At 37.3% G+C, this 20746-nt stretch overlaps 1 protein-coding gene and 1 non-coding gene across 2 annotated transcripts in view; both read right to left on the bottom strand.

The window, feature by feature from the left end:
- CCAR1 (cell division cycle and apoptosis regulator 1) overlaps positions 1 to 20746 on the bottom strand; it is a 49913-nt gene that overhangs the window by 6099 nt on the left and 23068 nt on the right. The window contains exons 7-19 of the mRNA XM_051982565.1: positions 18945 to 19059; positions 18641 to 18833; positions 16371 to 16500; positions 16078 to 16239; positions 12284 to 12509; positions 11605 to 11718; positions 10937 to 11103; positions 9973 to 10183; positions 9052 to 9135; positions 4871 to 5056; positions 3164 to 3355; positions 972 to 1211; positions 554 to 662 (exon numbers count right to left, since the gene is read on the bottom strand). Of these exons, the coding sequence (XP_051838525.1) occupies positions 554 to 662; positions 972 to 1211; positions 3164 to 3355; positions 4871 to 5056; positions 9052 to 9135; positions 9973 to 10183; positions 10937 to 11103; positions 11605 to 11718; positions 12284 to 12509; positions 16078 to 16239; positions 16371 to 16500; positions 18641 to 18833; positions 18945 to 19059 (2129 nt within the window). The remainder of the gene's footprint in view (positions 1 to 553; positions 663 to 971; positions 1212 to 3163; positions 3356 to 4870; positions 5057 to 9051; positions 9136 to 9972; positions 10184 to 10936; positions 11104 to 11604; positions 11719 to 12283; positions 12510 to 16077; positions 16240 to 16370; positions 16501 to 18640; positions 18834 to 18944; positions 19060 to 20746) is intronic.
- LOC127552685 (small nucleolar RNA SNORD98) lies at positions 11254 to 11319 on the bottom strand. The gene has a single exon (XR_007951540.1). It is a non-coding gene; the product is annotated as a small nucleolar RNA SNORD98 (small nucleolar RNA).

The raw sequence follows: 20746 nt of genomic DNA on the forward strand, positions 1-20746 counted from the left end.
TTCTGATGTTGGCTTCACTATTTAATTCTAGTATGAGATACTGTGTGAAATCTATTGAACTGCCCTGAAACTTAGCTTCATTAGCTCTAAAACCCAGGCTGTGTTTCTATCTGGGAAAGTCAGCAGGAGTTTATTTTATGTAAAGGTATCCATACCTGCAGGCATTTACTCAAAATATCATTTGTGCTTTTAATCTTTCCAGGAAGAAAATTGGGGAGTACAATATCTGAACACCAAAAATCTCTTTGAAGCATTTCAAAAAGAAAAAGAAAAGTAAACAATCTGAAGAATATAGAATCAGATGAAAGCTTTTTCCTATGAAGCAAGGATTTTAGTGATAAACCTCCCATAAACTACTCAATTTTTGATGTAGATTAAGGAACAAATTAATTATATATAAAATATGACTTAACAAAAAAAGCCCGAGAACATAATTCTTGCCTACATTATGAGATCTAAAATACAGAATTAGAGTAAAGTAACTTAAAAGCATGCTGAAAATATTCTTTCAAATAATGAAATTATTTAGAAAGGGATAAAAAAGTGAACATACCATCCTCCTCATCTTCAGCATCTTCAGCTTCCAGTGGGTCATATTCTTCTTGGTTATTATCTTCTTCAGTTTCATCATCATCTTTATCATCTTTCCTTTTATCTTCTTTCTGTAAAGTGTTTTAAAATTAAACAAGAGGCAAAAAGGCTTTATTAATAAGAGGCATTATTCTGCTAAGGGAAAAAAGTTCTTTTCCTAATAAATTTTGGGGGACACATAAAAGAAATCAAGAAAACTAGTGAAAGTTAAGTGAAAGAACAGTAGTAAACACATCTTTTCTACATTGTAAATGTAAAAGAAATGAACTTTTCTACTTTGTAAAAAATAAATAAAACCAAACTAAAATTTTCAGAAACCTGAAAAAGAGGATGGACAGGAGGAAGTGCAATTTAGCTAGTCCCAGAAATAAAAGCCAGACCTTTCTATCATCTCGGTCATCTTTTCTGTCTTTGTCATCTCCCGATTTTCTTCTTTTTGGTTTTGGCTCATCAATTTCGTCATCCCTGTCTTCCTTTTTCTCTTTTCTCTCTTCTTTTTTGCTTTTCTTATCCTTTTCTTTCTTATCCTCTTTTTCTGGAAGGGATATTAATGATTTATATATCCGGACACCAAAGTCTCTTTGAAGCATTTCATTGAAGAGTTCTGCAAATAATGAAACCTATATGAAGATGTAAAAAATAAAGAAAAAATCTTTTTAAAAGTCTTCACCTTAGGACATTAAAATAAAGAAAATTCTGTTAACCAGAAAAAGAATAACTAAGTTTTCAGCATAGTTATAACTGGTTCTTCCAAAAGTCTTATTGAAAATAAATCTTCATAACCTAATCCTTTTTCAACATTTAGATTACAATGACAGCTGATGTTCATAATGACCTTATGGTTTTATAAAATCTTGATGTGTTTTAAATCATAGATTATCTTTAAGGCAATTTTAAATTAAGTATACTTCATTATACAATTTGTTTGAAGAATTCAAACATTATTCAAAGATTTTTTTAATTATCTGAAAACTGGTCATCTAGTTACAGACATGGAACTCAACCAACATTTGACTAGCCAGAATATTTATCCTTACATAATAGGAAATTTAATAAAATAAAAATGAAAATCTAATGCACCAGTTAACCTAAAGAGAGAACATATATTCTAACTAAGTTCATTAACTACAACTATGACCCAGACCATGCCACACATACCTTCTTTACATGAACAAAAACCAGCCTTTACTACAAAAAAAGAAAGGTTAAGCATGATAGGTAGCAGTACATGTATCTGGAGAAATGGATTAATGTAGTTTCTCTTCAATGATAAAGCATTTAACAAGAAATGAGATGCAGCATGTTTAAGATTAAAATGACCAAGATGATATTTGTAGCTGATCTTGTGGTGCTACATGCCCATTCTTAGTTGAAGTGATTTGTCCATACCAGTAATGGCATTTAAGGTTTGTAAAGCTTATAAAACCCCTCAAAATTGGGAGCTGGTGTCCAAGGGGAAATGTAGAAGAGATTGGAAGTATTTTCTTTATTTTTTCTATCAGAAATAAATTTACAGGGTCATAGGAATAAAGAGTAGAAGAAACTTTAGAGATTGATATCCATAAGGCAAATGACTTGCCCATAGCCGCAAAGATGTTTCCTACTCTGCTATAAGGAATGCATTCATCTTTAATCCTGTTAACAGCTTCTAGCAAAAGGTCTTTTGGACATTTGTGATAACATAGGCTATTAAGAAAATAATTATTGATACCCTAGAATAAAATTGATATTCTCTTATTCTGATTCTTTCCTCTCTTTGAAGAACTCTATATTAGGAAAACAAATTTATTTTACCTGATTTTTCTCCATACTGCATGGAGGTTCAAGATTTTTATCATGGATCAAACACTAGCATGCATTATGAAAGAGATCTCATACAATTAAACCTTCTATTTGGAGCTGATTATGCCCAAATGATGGATAATCACAGAATTTTGACCTTGTTGCTATTCCGTAAATCCAAAATATAAAACTGCAGTGTCTTAGCTCTTAAGAGTTGAGATACTGGTGGTGCAACCCAAACCAGATTATAATGTAATTAGAAATATTTAACAAAATAAAGATATAATACAATACAAACATGGTAATTTTTTGGTTTTCTAAAGTCAATATGTGGCCTGTGGACACAAATACTTCTATTTGAGGTTGATACCACTAACTTACAGTACAGTACTTATGCCAAGAAGTCTGAGAATGTTGTTTCATTTTGTTTTAATTAAGGAATATCATTCTAATTTTATTTTTTTTAAAAGGATGTATAAACCTTTTAGCATATGGTTAACATGCAAGACACCCAATATTAAAAAGTTTTATAAGCTAAATCATATACTTTATAATTCTTCAGCTCTGGTACTTCATTAGTAAAAACAGAAACTTGATGTTGCTAAGTTGTTTTAGAAAGACAAAGAATATAGGATACTATAAAGAAATACCGGATAGAAAAGAGCTAATAAAGCCAACTGGTTAGTATGAAAAGTTCTGCGTGCAGAGCAATAATAAAGCCATTTGTTTCCTCCTGGACTTATTAAATAACCTATCAGTTTAAAAAAGGATAAGATCAAAGTAAAATTACCTCGAATGAATGCTCTTTGTTATCCTCTAATCTGTAGTCCAAAAGTACACTCAGAGACATGATGCTACAGTCAAACTTGCCACTCTTTGCAGCCCAGTTAGGGTGTACAATGATGGCTGGCTCATCGGGTAAAATGTACCGCCTTTCACGGCGCTGACGCTCCATTTCTTCCTGGCGTTTCCTTTCTTCTTCCTACATGTTTCAAATTTCAAACTGTGTTTATAAATCTATTTTATTTTTAAAAGTTAAACATGCAATTATGGATCAAAATGAGCATCACCAAAAAAGTTAGTCTTTAGGAAGAAGAAAAATTCATGAGCAAATGACCCCCAAAGACAAAATGTAATTTGCTTACATGTGACCAAACCAACAGCTTAATGAGGGAAACAAAGTCACAAAAGAAGCTAACAAAAGATCCCAATCATCATAGTTCTCCTACACTTCTCTAGAGCCACAAAAATCAGCTAGTTTCTAGCTTTCCCCATCTATTTCAGTTTCACTCCTTCTGCTGGTGTTTTGGTTTAATCTTACTTCCCAAAGACATGGGAAAAACTGTTGTGAACAACGTACATCAGAGCAAACCAAGCTATCAATCAGTTAGTGATTGAGTGGCAGACACTATGCTGTGCTAAGGATACAAAGGCAAAACTAAACAGTCCTTCCCCTCAAAGAGCTTATATTCTGTAATGGGAAACAACATGCATAGAGACAGAAGAATCAAGAGATTTAAAGTCAATTTTAAGGAGGAAGAGAGAAGACAAGAAACTAGCAGCTGGAGGGAAAGGAGGATGAACTGAACTTTGGAGAGGACAGAAGGCTGAAGAGGGAAAGCGTGCCAGGGCCAGGAGACAGCCTGTGCCAAAGAGAAGATGGCAGATGGGAGAGACAACATGTCGGATGGTTAAGCTGACCCACAGAATGTGTGAGGGGAGAGGAACGAGGATTGTCTGGAAATGGAGGCTGGAGTATGATGGGGAAGGGAAGGCTTCAGAGACTAAACAGAGGAATTTGTGCTGCATTCTAGAGGCAATAGGGAATTACTGAAACTTCTTGAGCTGGAGTGTGGTATGGCCTAAATCACAAATTCAAGATAACAGAAACCAACCAAAAATTATTTCCCCAAAACTATGCATTTGTATAGTCATCCTTTCAAAAGAGAGGTCAATTGCCTTGCCATGTTTATTGAAAAGGTGATGCTTTTGAAGTCACTGAGGCCGAGAGAGCCTGACCACACTGGAAGTTCATGAAGATGCAATCTAATCTCATTATTTCAGTACAATCTAAGACAATGAAGCCTGGAATAGGATCTGCTTCCTGAGAGGGGGTTGTGGTTGGGGATGAGGGAGGGGGGCAGAAGCGTTCCATGATTAGCTTTCTACACCTAAATTCTACAAATCCTCCCTTGAACGATCATGGCCTAGAAGCCCCTGGTTCTGCAAGCACAGCCCAAGCCCTGCTGGTTGAGTGGGAACTCAAGCAGAGACTCAGTGACTACTTCAGATCCAGCCTCAAGCTATGTGGGGAGGTTTGTAACCACAAGAATGGCTACCAAGAGATGCCCTTGTGAGAGCAGTGACAATTCTCTACTGCCACCAAGAAACTGTAAGGATTAGAAACAAATGCAGAAATGTACAATCCTCTTGGAGTGCCCAATGAATGGATTGACACAAACACGCTAGACCCCAACACTTTGCATCATGGCCATACCTCTTTATCGTCCTCAGATTTCCTGTCTTCCTCTTCTTCCTCTTCTTTTTCAGATTTCTCCAACTCCTTCTGTTCCTCTTTCTGTTCTTCTACTTTAAGCTGCTTTGTCAGGCGGGCTATCAACTGGGATTTTAATCCTTTAGAACTAAGAGCTCGGCTTTCTAATTCTTTACGAAGGTCATTTACCTAAATGAGCATATATTAAGCATACAAATTAACACAGTCTAAAAGCATGAAATCAAAATATGGAACCAACTCAATAAAGATCCAGGATTAGTAAAAACAAACAAAACAAAACAAAACAAAACAAAAAAACACCAAACCAAGCAACTTAATAGTGAAACAAGTGAATAAAAGCATATTCTAACTTGCTTAAAATAAAACGCTGATTAACTTGAAACTTGAAATTATCTGGAATCCTCAATTTCTTAAAAAAAAAAAAAAACCCTAAAATTCTTTTAAAATGGTGCAAGACCTGTGGTTTCAATGGTGAGGAAAGTCACTCTACCACTGTAGGTCCACAGAGTCTCTGATGGCTACACGGCCTTAAGACATGCCCAGGGACACCCTGCCAGCTTGGGTCACACTGTCCTGGCTCCAAGAATAGTTCTCTATTCACTATACATGTTGCACTTCAGTTTTCAAATAAATAAATCACATGGTATGAGATTAAAATCCTGTTCTTCGAAGATCCTCATTCGGTTATATGTTGAAGCCTGCTCCCCCACACAAGGCGTCTCTCCTATTGCTCTATTTTTTAATTCTTCAGATTGGTGTATTCCATATCTTGCTGCCAGTATAATGTGAGCCTTAAGATGAACTGTGGTATCCATGGGAAGAATGGAGTCCTTAAGAGGAGATCTGCAATTTCCTCAAGGTATTTCAGTTTATTTTCTTCCTCTTATTCAATTTAGATGATTCAATTACTGTCCATCTGTTTCATCTGGTAATATTTATGGACAATGGGGAACTTCAAAGAAGATGTAAAAGATGGGATCAAAGAAATGTGTGTGAGGAAGGGCAGATAGGCTGGTTCCATGGAGAGGAATGATGACTACCCAGAGGCTCCAGTATACCCTTGTGATGTCAAAAGAAAGTGATTAGGCCTCCAGCAGACTGGACGACCCCAAGTGGCAAATTTATGGACATGGACAAGAGTTATATAGGCTCTCCATAGTTGTAGAGAGCTTTCAAGTGAATGAGATCACAGAGACAATAAGAGAATTGAATGGTGGTGGTTTTTAAGACAATCACATATAGTCCCCTCTATAAACTAAAAGACTTGATGGGAAAGATGATGACTGGAGGAGCTGTAGAATTCCTAAAGGGATGTATAACAAAATGGGAAGAGACTTACATTCATGACTTGGTTCTTTTCTGTGGGACTTGAATGAATTCACTTCACCTCTAAGATCTTTGGTACCTCTTGAAGTCCATTCACTTAAGATCATTTCCCCCAAACCTGCTCTTCTTTCTAACCCACCACAGCAGTACCAATCTCCCCCAGTCATTGCTCTTGTAAACCACACTTGACAATCTCCTCAGCCTGGTACCACACAAGGTAATCAACATCTTCAATGAATCTCATATCCCTTTCTCCCTTCTCAATTTCACTGCTACCACCTTTATCATATCTACCCTGGATTATGAGAAATTTCCTGCAAGGTCTTTCCACCTCTACACTCACCAAATCCCAAACATACCTTAGAGGAAGAACTTAATATTTTCATCTCCAGAAGTCTTGCCATGGGACCTCTGATTAGTAATTGTCTCAGTCATCCACTCCATTTAGGCTTGGTCTTAAGTCATGCTTCACTGCCCCCAAACATTAACTCTCCCAAATCAAATCAACTCTGTCGTCAACTCTGGATTTCTCTTCCTCTTTCTCTATTTGCTCTCCCTGTACCTTTCCAAGCTAAAATACTCATCCCTGGCCACTACTTCTCAATGTGTCATCTCTCCGTAATTGAACGTAAGCTCCTACAGTACAGGGTTGTCTGTGCTTTTGTATTTGTGACGCCAGCCCTTAAGAAGTTCTAAACACATTTATTCATTCACATTCAACTCACTTAACACACCACTATTAATATTCTAAGTGTTTATTCTAATACTTTTTTTCTTTTATGACCATGCTCATCTCAAAGATCTTCAGTGTTTCCCTGCAGCCTATGATATTAAGTAAAAACTCCTTGTCCCCAAAATGTATGACCCTCTATAACGTCAACCCCTCTACTCACATACCCTAAGCTATAATCAAACCAGATCTTTGCCTTCAAACATGCCCCACAAACAGTATACTTTTTGTTCTTTGCTTATGGTCTCTACCCACTCCCAGGGCCTCCATACTTCCAGATTCAGCTCTCAGGGAAGTTCCTCCTCATCTCTTCAGCTAGAAATCAGTTACCTTATCCGATCTTGTCTCACTCTGGAGTCTTCTTATGCATGACTATGTTCTAATTTGTATTACTTTTACCTTTCATGCCTTACCATCCTTCAGCAATACTAAATTCCTTGAGGGAAAGGACTAAATTTTTTATTTTTCTATCTCACCTCAGTAGCTAGCACAAATGGTGAACCCTTTACAAACAATGACTTGAAGAAAGATGTGTTATCAGCATCTCTGTCATAGGCAATTGACAGATTTCCACTTACATAGGATGTCCCAAGTCTTGGTATAGTTTGAAGATATTTGAGATTTAAAACAGAGTTAAGACACCTTGGGACTTTTTAATCTGGAGAAGTTGGTAGTGTCACTTCATTACTACGACCACTAATTGGTACAATGTTGGGGAGAAAGCGTCAGACCCTGATAAAAGATATCATGCCAGCTAACTAAAGATTTTCAAGTTTTTCTCCTTTTTGCATTGTTTAATTCTCATTTGGTTATTTCTTTGTTCCTATTTCTGTGATCTGTGCAAAGCACCTCATATTATTTGTCTGGAAAGAACATAGAAAAAATTTATGGTGTTTAAGATCCAAAAGAAATTTCAAGGACAATTTGTTAGATGGTGTCTAGGAGTTTCTCTCTCCCCTCTTTCCCCCCCGCCACAGGACCAAAGATTCTCTCAAATAAATTAGAAGACTGAAGCCAATTTCAGATGTAAAGGAACATAACTTTGTCTCTTCTATTCTTTTGCATAAAACCTCATCTTTACAGTTCTAAATTTCATCATTAAGTAGAATAACTACATTGGCTAACATGAGCTAGGCTCCCTTCAAGCTCTAAAACAAAATGTTTTTATGAAGATATTTTAAAGTTTATTTAATTCCAATATCCTAAAAAGCAAAAACAAAAAACAAATCACAGCGATCACATTATTAAAATCTGTGCCATTATTATGGACCTTCACAAATGTTTCAGTCACAAAATACCAAAACTGCCTATAATGCAATAATACCACTGCTAAAGCTGCAAGAGTTAGTGCTTATTTGACCCCTCACTCGGGTACAGCCCTTGGTCTTCTAGGAGAGCTTCTTTCCATAGCTGAAGATCAAGAGGTGTAGATGCCAAAACATCACTTATGGAGTCCTATGCTTTCTACAAGACAGCCAAGCTTTTCCTCCTACTGAGGTTTCCTGATCCTTGCACTTTTACTTCTAATTTCTTTTAAAACTTATGACTCCCTTAAAGCGAATTAACTTTGGGGGAAAAGAATATGTTTTCTGAAAAAGTTTTGTTCTCAAAACACAAATTAATGGTAGCTTAGGCCCATACATAGAAATAACATTTTTTTTTTTTTTGAAATGGGCAGGAAGATTTAAAAAGATAAACAAAAATTTAACTTTAACTTGGACAAAATTTTGTTTTTTAAAAAAAAAATATATATATATATATATATATATATATAAAATTTAAAGACCAATAACATGACAACCACATGATCAACTTTTGCTTAATTTGTGTCCAAGTTTACATCTCAAAGTCCTATGTCTCTTTCTTTACATTTTTAATTTGGTATTGTATTTACCTGTATGCCCATCTTACTACTCCTAGTATCACTCCAAATATTTAACACAATATTAAATAACTACTAAACTGCTTTTTCTTGTAAACCTCCACTATGGCTTTCTTCTTAAGTGACCTTCCTTTCAGAAATTATCCTATGAGTAAAGTTTCCCAAAGTACCCTGAATGCCCCAAAGGGCCAAGATCGAAGTCAAGTACCGCCTTCAGAAAGTTACCTTCATTGTCTTTGGATCAAGTTTAGACCAATGGGTGGGTGTGGAGATTTCTTTCGCCTCACCATCATCCTTCTCTTCTTCATCCTGACATACAAAGTTAGAATATAATTATTATTCTGAAGCTTTAAAAGGATATTAATTTATTCTTAATATTCTGTTGCTGATCTGTGCAAGGTCACAAGTGTTTCAGATTGTCTTCTCCTAAAGTTATTGTTTAGGCAAGTCCACGTACATACATTCTACCACTTTAACTGATCACAAAGACACTCATCAGCCAATCAAAGCCAGATCTGTGAAACACAAAAGGGTGATAAATTACAACACAAAGGATATCAGGGATGCACAGACACTGATGGTCTCCACTAACCACACAGTGTGTGATCTTGCCCCAATTTTCAAGCCACCCAGAGTTAATCTTGATTTAGTCAGACCTTTAAAATGTACCAAAGACGTTGCCACATAGCCTGAAATTTCAAAGCTCTCAGACTTGTGGTTGTCCAATTTCAAATATCCATGATTAGAACTGATGACCGTGAAAAAGAAAATTTTTTATAATTTTAGAAAATGGCAAAATGTTTAAAATGGCTTAATACTGAATCTCGCTCAACAACTGGTCCCAGATTCCAGCAACTAGACCTATGATGAAAACAAAGCTTTGTGCAATTTAAGCACAATTTACTTTTCCTTTGTGGTCTCAGCATTCATTAAGTTAGCATAATTGACGAATTGGTTTTGGTTTTGGTTTTTTGTTTTTAAAGAGAACGGAACGTACAACTACTCTGCTGAAAGCTGGATTGCCAGTCGCTGTTACCAGTTATGTTCCTCCGTGTGTGTTTATCGTGTAGCATGTGATGTGCATTTGTGCCTGTGTTCCTGTGCCTGTGAGAAGCGGAAATAGAAAAAGGGATTAGCGTTCAGTGCCTGTTCTCCATCAGCCTCCTTGCGTTCACCCTGTAGCTTCTCGGCCAGCTGCTGCTTGTATCCTCGGGAGAGGGTTTCCCACTCTGAGCGGGTGGGAAGGCAATGCCAAACATCCGGGAAAAATAAAACCACTGTCTCCACATGAGCTGGAACTGTACGCCCCTTGTGGGTCTCCTCAGGGCGATGGTAGCGAATCTCTGCAAAACGGTACCTGTTGCAAGGGAAGAAGCATGTTGGAAAAAAAATTCTAAAATACACTTTAAAGACCCTAGTTCACTTGTAGCACATCAAGTAAAGAACTTTTGCTGCCAGAACCTCAGGCTGGTCTAAAGAAAAAAAAATTACAGAAGCCATAGTTGCTCTTTGGTGCGCTTGTCCAGCTTGGCTCCCTTCGGTGGAGCGGAGCACGCTCACAGCAAGTGGCGCAGCCCCAGGCTGCGCGCTCGATTAGTCACCCCACACTCCCCGGCACCCTCGAAGAAGGCGCGCAAAATCAAGTGTGTGTGGGAAGTGAGAGCTTTTTCAAATCAGGTCTGAACAGTAGTACAAGACGCACAAGACAAATTAGCCTCAAGAGAAAATATGGCTGGGCAGTGAGTCAGCAACTACAGCGTTTACTTTATGACAAAAGAATTATAATGAAAGAAGTTCTCTCTTGTCGGTCTTCTCCAGCTACGCATGAAATGAAAAACATTTCCAACATACATTCCCTGCAGAAGTACAGCATAACAAAACACAGTTCAGTTTGCAATTCATCGTGATTAGTCCTTAAGTCAGTTCTGAACACTTTTGGCACCAAACAAGTTCTTGCTACAAATGGGACTTTCCTTTTGAGTAGTTTACCTGCATCACCAAAGCTTGCTGAATGAGATGGGGGGGAAAAAGGCTGGTTGACAGACACATCTAAATAAGCTATTAGCACATTTCTATTCATGCCAGTCATATGGAGAAGATTGGTACTTACCATTGAGTGCACACACTTAAATCAATGCCTGTCAGAGCCTTACAACAACGAATAGCAGTCTTTATCAACACAGAGGGATCTTTCTCTGGGTCTGGTCCATCCAGTGAAGGAGACCAGTGGCCTCCAATAGCCATGGCCTCATCCTTGCCTTTCATGCCCACTAAAAACTAAGTCAAAGACAAAGAATGGATTAAATGTTTTGTTATATTGCGTGTGCTTCAAATGTCAGATGATGCAAGAGCCTGAAAAGAAAATGTGCACACACCCCCTTCACAAAGTCCACTTCATTATCCCTGATGGGCCTACTGGCCAAGGAAGAGCTCAGGTCATCATGTTCCACACTGTATTTCAGCAATGGAATAGGATTTTACTCATCACAACTCATCCTTGCAAAAATATTTCCTCATAACCCGATTTATTTTCAACCACAAACTCAAAGTCAAACTTTAATGATGTGAAAATACACTCCATTTCATTACCACTGTCAACATGGGGTGACATTCAGCACAGAACTCTACGTACCAACATCTTCATATTCTACAAACAACATGACACCAGGATGCTACATAAATTCTGAATTACCCAAAATTAAAACCTGTTTTCCCTTTAACATACAGGAAATTGTAATTAACAAAAACAAACCCCCTTTCAATGGATAGCCATTTTACCTTAACAAGTCTAGCAGGATGTTGGAATCCGTCTCGAAGTTCTTGTGGATCTTCAGCAAGAGCGCATGATTTGTGATATAAGTCTTCCATACTAGGGCTAGCCATCAGCATTACCTATTACATAGTCAAATAATTCAATCCTGTCAAAATAGTCTAAAGTGGTAAAGAAGAAAATGAAAGTGGCAAAACTACATACACCTTCCTCACCTTTTAGATATGCAAATTTGTATCTGAACTCCACTATACAAAGGTACCCCCAGAGCACGAGGCTACAGCAGTGGTAGTGAATCATAAATACCTGACATCTGTATTGGTTTCATCTTTTTTTTTTCGAGGGATGCTATTAATAGTGTTTTGAAAATATTACAAAGCCATGTATAGTAAGCAGTGTCCCAAGTATTCCCCCTGAAGACTACTGGCCATGCGGTGGGCGCCCTCATTTCTGGGCCCCTGAAGGCAGAGACCCAGTAGCGCCTTTCTTTCTTCTAGGCGCGTCATGATGTCATAACTGATACCATTTCTTTCATCTTCAGATTCCTCCAAACTACATAAGGGACAAGCAATCGCCTCCCCAATTTTGAGAGTAGAAGGATGAAGGGCAAAGAGAGGCTACTTAAAAACCATCATCTCTCTTCCTTTCTGATCCAAATAACTGTCAAGTCCCAGATGGAATACAAACCTTGGCACTATACAAGTGATCGGCATCAGGCGGGTCAAGTATAGCCACATTTTTCTCCAAAGGATCTACCTCTCTGTGCATGACGTAGAAATTACAGTAGTTTCCCAGCTGGAATGGTCTTGACAAAGGAAAAGCATCGACCCACATAAACTGAGCATCAAAAAAGTCACTAGGGATGTACAGATTCTGATAACGACGTCTTAGTTCCATCATGTCACAACTAGGGCTGCAAAACAGAAACAAATGATGAATAAAGTAGCAAGTTTAGCATGGACATCACATATAGTCACATAATATGAAAATTAAATGTTTACCCCAGGACAGTTAAATCTATATGGTTACATAACAGTAACAGTAACAGACTGATATCATCTTTAAAGTTTCATAAAAGTTACACTTTCCAAAAGGAAAAGATAAAAAAGGCATTTTCTAGGAAGAGGAAAAATTGGATTTATTGAGAAATAAGTTGCTGTAAAAAAAATCACCTATTTTGACAAATGACACTGCTGTCTCAGCAATTCCTTCATTGCCTTCTTTGCATGGAGGAAATCCCTTTGAAACCAAAGTCATTAATTAAAATTCCTCCTACAGACAAAGTTGGAGATCCAGCTTTTAAGTGGGGGGTTCTAAACTGATCTGAGAAACAGCTATTTTCTATACTATAGACTTTGAAAGCAGATGAGCAAGGTAAGAAAAGTGCTCAATTCCTGAATGCCTTAATCAGATTACTACATAAGCAAATTCAGCTTTAGTCTGCAGTGAATTCTTAAAAAATGATACATTTATATTCAAATAACTTAGACAAATATAAGCATAAAAAGAAGAAATGCATTTTATGGTGAAGAAAAAAAATAGCAAATGTGAAAAAAGACCTTCATGAATGAGATCATTTATTTAAGGCCTATGGATGTCCTTTGTTTTTGCACCCCAATCACAGACCAGTAAAAGTCCTGTCACAACTGAACTCTTTCTTGCAACAAAGATTAGTTTAGCAAAACCAACAGCCACTGCTATTGAATTCAGTCCCTACATTGCTACCAAGAGGAGGAAGATACAGCTCAACATCTGTTCATCATGAAAACTAATCGAGGTTTAGTTCACATAACTTCACATTTCTTTGAAAGCCCCATATATTTTGTTTCTTATAAAACACACTAAATAAATGTTTGTTAATTGACACTTTTATGCCAAGTGCTGCTATGACTATCTGGGACTATCTAGGGTTGTTCTTTTTGTTGGGGATGAGGGGAATGTTAACTATTGCACAATAATGGGAATCTCAGAAATCAAACTGAGAAAAATAGAACTCTGTTATAATTTTTAATACTTCTGAAAAGAGAAAGGGACTGAGTTAGAAGTCAGTAGCAAAAGTTAGACAATGTCAGTCAATAAACATTTCTTAAGAGCTTATTATGTGACAGGCAAAAACAATAAATCACTATGTCTATACACATTAGTTTGTTTTTGTTTTGTTTTTTAAATGTGCATGAACATAGAAAGAGGGAGACAAATCAACAACAGGAGAGGGATGGTTGGGAATGGGGATACTTTCGGAGAGGGAAAGCACAGCAGCCAAGGATCTAAGCCACACTTCTTGTCAAAGCTAAGATTAAGCTGTGTCTTAAAGAAAGCCAGAGAAGTCAGGAGGCAGAAGTAAGAGAGAAAGGATGCTCTAAGCCTGGGGGCATGCAAGGAAATGAGTTATCATATGTAATGAACAGCGACTGCGAGGAGGACGATGTAGGAGGGCTGTAGAGAACATGAGGGGCGTGGGGCAGAGGTGAGATGGGTAGAGTTTTAAATGTCAAACGAAGTTTGTATTTGATCCTGGATATTAAGAAGGAGGCACACAAGTTCTGAGGGCAGTGATGTGGTCATGCACTTGAAGCAAATCACTGGCAGCTGAGTGGAGGATAGGTTAATGTAGGAGCAGATCTGAAGGAGGGAGTAGCTTCGGAGACAAAGAAAGTAAAAACAAGATCTGGCATCAGATTTAGATGTGGAGAGAAGGAGTAAGGAACATAAGCCTAGGACTGTGGCATCAAGTTTGGGAAGAAGGGAGGATGGGATCGGTGGTAGAGAACATGATAAATTGTTCTGGATGTGTCCCGTTTGAAATGTGCAAAAAGGCAAGAGACCAGGACTGGATATTTCTGATAAATCATCCGCATGAAGTGAGAGAGATGGGAATCATGTTCAGACATAAGTTGGACCAGATGGTCTCCAAGGCCTTTTTCATTTTAAATTCCATGACAAAGAAAAAACACAAGTCTCTCTACTCACAAAATATTCTCAAGAAATCTGCATTCTCTATGAGTAAGATATTGTCTGCTACAAAATAATATGAAATATGTAAAAGTAGCTCCTCTTTCCATTTGCTCTTTCCATAAAAGCATGACCTTATTGTAAACTTCAATTCAACCTAATGTATAGTTAGTATTAATGGAGGCAAGGGATTGGGATATTCAGAAAGGGGGGGAGGGGAGAAAGAGAGAGAGAGAGAAAGAGAAAGAGAGAGAGAGAGAAAAAGAGAGAGAGAGAAAGAGAGAGAGAGAGAGAGAGAGAGAGAGAGAGAGAGAAAGTATATGTGTGTATCTTATACTTGGGAAATGCCATCTTTCTCTAAGGGCAGACCAATGGAACTAGAAAACTGGTAAGCTTTGTCCTCTTGCTTTCAACTTGTCCCCACCGCTCACTTTATACTAAGAATGGAATGAGGAAAAGTACCAGTGTAAAGACTAGGGGAACCCTCATAATATTTCTGGGGCTGGAATTTCTCAACAGTCAATTATTTTGATATGTCATGTGCACATATATATGTAAAGTGTGGTTATAAGCAAAAAGACACCAACAGAGCAGATGATAAATTAAGAATGAGTCCAAGAAAAAAAAAGACAAAACAAGATTTTTGATTTGCTAACTTATCAAGCTAAGCAATTTTTAAGAAATATTTTTTTAAGGCCTGGATAGACTTACATGAACTGATGCTGAGTGAAATGAGCAGGGCCAGGAGACCATTATATACTTCAACAACAATACTTATATGATGATCAATTCTGATGGACGTAGCCATCCTCAGCAATGAGATGAACCAAATCAGTTCAAACAGAGCAGTAATGAATTGAACCAGCTATACCCAGCAAAAGAACTCTGGGAGAGGACTATGAACCACTACATAGAATTCCCAGGCCCTCTATTTTTGTCCACCTGCATTTTTGTGTCTTTCACAGGCTAATCATACACTATTTCAAAGTTCGATTCTTTTTGTACAGCAAAATAACTGTTTGGACATGTATGTATGTACACACACACACACACACACACACACACACATATATATTGTATTTAACTTTTACTTTAACATATTTAACATGTATTGGTCAACCTGCCATCTGAGAGAAGGGGTGGAGGGAAGAAGGGGAAAAGTTGGAACAAAAGGTTTTGCAATTGTCAATGCTGAAAAATTATCCATGCATATATCTTGTAAATAAAAAGCTATAATTTTTTTTTTAAAAAGAAAGAAATATTTTTCTAAGTGCATAAATTCCCCTGAGAATAAAGGTAGAATGAGGCAACTGACTACACTAGAAAAATCAGAAAGAAAATTCTCCTACATGCAAAGTTTTTTCCCTTTTGAGTGCTATTCTTTTAATATACTGATTCCAGTAAAGCTTCACTACTTGGAACCACAAAGAATGGTGTAATCCATAAATAAACTGGCAAATTATGGTAACTAGAGACTGTTGTGATAAATTTTGAACATTTCAATATCGAAAAGCCCAATAAGGACCTACCAATCTAGTGAAAACTTTGAAAACTGAACAGTGTAACGAGGGACAACACGGCGAGGTCTTCGAGGTGATCGCTCCCTCTCTCTTCGGGGAGATCTCTCCCTGGAACGTTTCCTCTGAGGTGATCTTTCCCGAGATCTACGTCTCTCTCTCTCCCTTTCACGACTAAAAGGAAAAGTTTAATAAAAATTATTCTTGTTTCTAGCACAAAAGAACAAATCTTAACAGAAAAACATTCTAAGAGGTCAAAAAAGCAACAACCAAAAGCTCCTGCCCCAGTTGTTGAAACACTGTACCTTCTGTCATCTTTTCTGTTGGGAACTGGGTCCCCTCTGTCATTTCTCCCTGAAAATCTGGACGGTGGGTCTAACCTTCGTGCTGGTTGTGGCTGTGAAACTATACGGACAGGGGGCTGTAACAAACCAGCTTAAAGAGATACAGATACACTTTAGGATATACTTTTACAAATTACAAAACCATCATCTAGCTCAATTTTACATATAGTTGCCTACATATATTCAGAGTAATTACGAATTGTTAAAAATTGTGTAAAAAGTTCAAAACAAAGGTAAGCAGCTAATAATTTGGTGTTATCAAATGCTAAGTACTTTCTTGATGACATTCTTCAAAGAATGGTGAAGTACAGGGTATCATTAAAAAAATTAGTCATTAAAAACCTCTTTCAAACAAAAACTACACATTATTCAAAGAAATGCTTTTGTTACAATACAGACATTAAAATCTTGAATTGTGGATTTAGAGAATGCAACTCTCACAACTCAACTAAATAAAATCACAAAAACAAAGACAATCCCTCTTCTTCAAAGGCCAGAGACATTTCAAATTTTTCTTCTCTTTTCCAATTAATAGCACAGGCCAAACAGTACCAAATTTTACTGGACTTAACATGTTTGTACTATTTGTTCAAGGCTGAAAAAAAAAAACTTATTCAGATTATTAAAAGAAAGAGATGAACATATCTAACATTTCAAAATTCTAATTACAAGTTGGTTTATAATCATAGTGAAACGTGAGGAGGAGGAATTGAGCAACAAAATTTTGCAATCTTGAGATTTGAAGCAATGAGCATGAAAAAGCAGGAATCTTAGTAAGGACTTGGATAAAAAGCATTCAATTCTAGGCTTGCTGGCGGTTCAAGATACATAGAAACCTCACCAGTCCTGATCAGGATCATGCTTTTTTTTTTTTTTTAACTACTGTATAGTAAGAACAAATTACAGATAGCATATACTGTCAACTTGAATTATATCTTAGTGTGTAGGTTGTAGTGAAACAAAATTTAAAGAGTTCTGAAAAAGTAAATCAACATCAAGAACATTCATATGACAAACTATTGCTAAGATCATATGCAGTTTTTCATTAAGATGATAAGTTAGAGGGAGTGGGTGACTTCAATTTTTAGATGGAACATTAATTTGTTTTTTTAAAATCAGAGTACTTTAAAATATGAGCTTAAGGAAGCTCCAATGTACCCTCAAATATAGACAGTCCAAAGACTCAACTATCTGGTTCCAGAGTACCTCTTGTTGTTTTTCCTTCTTTCTTGAAGAGGACCATGACATCAGAAAGGTGATGCCATAACATACAAGTGAATTGGATCTGAATGAGGGAGGACTGGGCAATCACCAGCCTTACTTTCTCCTCCAAGACCATCTGGGTCCAGTGACAGAATATAGATCAGGACAACTGGAGATGGCTCTGGAATCTCTACCTCTCACCTGAAGCACTCACTTCCTTAATATAACAGGCGCATGCTTCCTTCTTACCCATGAGAAAGCATACTATCTTCTAGAAAAATAAGGACTCAGTTCCTAAGTGAAATTTGAGATCCATTTCCCCATTAAAAAATTAAGAAAAACATACTATAAATTCAGTTATATATAAGTACAGAGACAAAGTGGGAACCATTACCATAAAATACTGTTTCTACGGATAAATATGTTGCAAGTTTCAAATGACCATCTTTAAAATAGGTAATTTTGGAATTTCTCAAATAGAAAAATTTTAATATGGGGAAAATTTGTCCAAACTTCTAGGAAAATTAAGTTGGAATGATAAAAAGTGGTGCTATAGCTTCAAAAGGCACACTAGATTTTGCTGCTTAAACATTCTGTCTTTGTCTATTTAAATGTTAAATCACAGAAAGAGTAGTGGCTTTTCTCTCAAAGGTAATAGTAAGCACAACTACATACCTTGTCACACTCAAAGCACACCTGGATACAATCTCATTTAAATCAGCATAAATTAGGAGGCAAACACTTAAATAAGGAAATGTCATTTCATGAGTCTGTTAGGAAAGGCAAATCAATATAAACCAGGGTTTGCACTATCAAATCATTTCTGATGAAGCAGTGAGTTTTGGTTGGGATTTACTAAAGAGTGGGAAAAATTTAAGGAAAAAAGAAGCCGTCTTTCTATTTCCTCTATGCTCAACTCTTTTAAAACTTCCTTATCCTTTTGCAATCAGCTATATATTCCTGATTTTTAAATAATGTAGTAGTCTGAACCATCCCCAAAGAAGACAGAGCTCTCTTTCACATGATACCTTTCTGTTGTGGCTGCTGTAATAAAGGCTGTGGCTGAGTCTGAAGCAAAGGTGTAATTGATGCTGCTGAAATCTGTGCCTGCAACAGTGACTGTGGTTGAGGCTGAGCCTGAACACCAAATGCAGTCTGCTGGGTCAGTGGCTGGAGCACAGCTGGAGGCGTCTTCAATAAAGGCTGGGTCTGAGACTGATTCTAGAAAAAAAAGAAAAAAAGGAAAAGAAAAAAAGAAACCCTTAGGAACTGGACAATTTCCTTACAGCATCCTTTCCTTACAGTGTCCTTTTACAGTCCACATGCACATACCTGATTTGGCAGGGTCTGAATTCTTTGTGCATTCCATTTAAAAGGCATGCTGGGATTGTAGGTGGCTTCCACCAACACTCGATCACCTACTTGGGGGGTTTTCCCTTTGACAGCGCTGCAAAGAAAAAGCAAACTGAGACCTCCAAGTAGAAAGCCATTCCTTAAAAGCAGGCCCCCATCGCTTTTATTTACTACTAGACTGATGATGTTACTAGCACAAGGCACTCCTGGTGAGGAAACTGTGCTCCTGAGGCCCAACAAGAAGCCTAGACTCTATATAGCTCTTCTAAAACACTACACTGACATGTAAAGACTGCAAAAGGCATGTCTAATGCTAAAGGTGGTTTTGGAGGGGAAAAAAAATCAACATCTTGGATTTCTGACCTCTCTTCCAATATTTGTATCTTTGATCTTAAAAAAGATGAAAAGGGAATGGTAGCCAGAAGGGACGTTGCAAGAGTGTGGTGAGGTTGGCTGAAAACCAACAAAAGGACACAAAAATGAAGCTCTCTCCCTTGCTTCTCACATTAAAACACTGCTTACATGCAATCATCTACCAAAAAAGGAAATACATCAGTATTGTAGAACTCACAAAGTAGGCTGAATGACCACCGTGTAGCTGTTCTGAGGTCACAAATACGTCATTGGGTTTTGATATTGGATTGCCTTTGTATCATATCTTATTCTCATCTCCTCTATCCAAAACTTAAGTTTTGACAATTTTATTCCCTAATCTCATTGTTTGTCAGTTCGTTAATATGGTTAAAAATGATCAATTACCTATTGAAAGGCATGGTACGGATAGTTAACTAAAAGTGGGTAAACAAGTTTGTCGAATCTTTTTTAAGACATGTTTCATATTCCAAATGTCTGGTTCCAATCTAACTCTTACGGAATTCCTTCACTTCCTACACTTTGTGGTTTATCCAAAACAGCCTCCTAGCCATGATAATCCATCTCCTCCCCTCCATACCTTTGCACAAATTGTGCCCTGCTAGTTTTAATGTACTTTCCAAAATTATTCTCAACATATTTTGTGTCCATTCTCTCAGCAGAAGTAAAATCCCTAAAGTCAGGGGGACTAAATATAAGACCTGTTACAGTGCAGGTGATTACTCAATGTTTGCTTAATAAAATGAACTCCTCTACCACTAATACATTTCAAAAGCAGAAATCCAGTTCTCTAGTTGGCATAATGGAGAGTGATTTTGAGTTGCCCATCGCCAGCTGCCTTTTAAACATCTTAAACTCAACACATCTAAAAGAGAACTCATTTGTTTTCCCCTACATGCCTCCCTGTTACCCCATCACTGGTAAAGATATCACCCTCCTACTGTCACCCATTCTGGACTCCTCACTTTCTCTCACCCTTCACATCTAAGTTACAACCAAATCAGTTTTTATTTTCTGGCCTCTGACAAGAGCCCTACCACCTCCTACCTGGATTATTGCAACAGCTGCCTCAAGTCTCTCTGCACTCCTGTCTTTCCTCCATTCAGCCCCCAAACTGATTTCCTTACTCAAATTTTAGTGGCTCCCTATTGCCTCCAGGATCAAATATAAAATTCTGCCTTGTATAAAAAGCCCTTCATGATCTGGCTCTCTCCTATCTTTCCAGACTTAGCATGTCACACTTACATCAAGTACCCCAGGATAATGAGCTCCTTCCTGCTCCTTATACAAAATACTCTGCACCTCAGCTCTGACATTTTTACTGTCTTCCTTTCTCCCCTCAATCTCAGATAAAAATTCCACCTTCTGTGCAAAGCTAACCTGATCTTCCTTAATACTAATACCTTCCC

This window comes from Antechinus flavipes, chromosome 2, assembly GCF_016432865.1.
Source record: "Antechinus flavipes isolate AdamAnt ecotype Samford, QLD, Australia chromosome 2, AdamAnt_v2, whole genome shotgun sequence".
Lineage (NCBI taxonomy): Eukaryota > Metazoa > Chordata > Mammalia > Dasyuromorphia > Dasyuridae > Antechinus > Antechinus flavipes.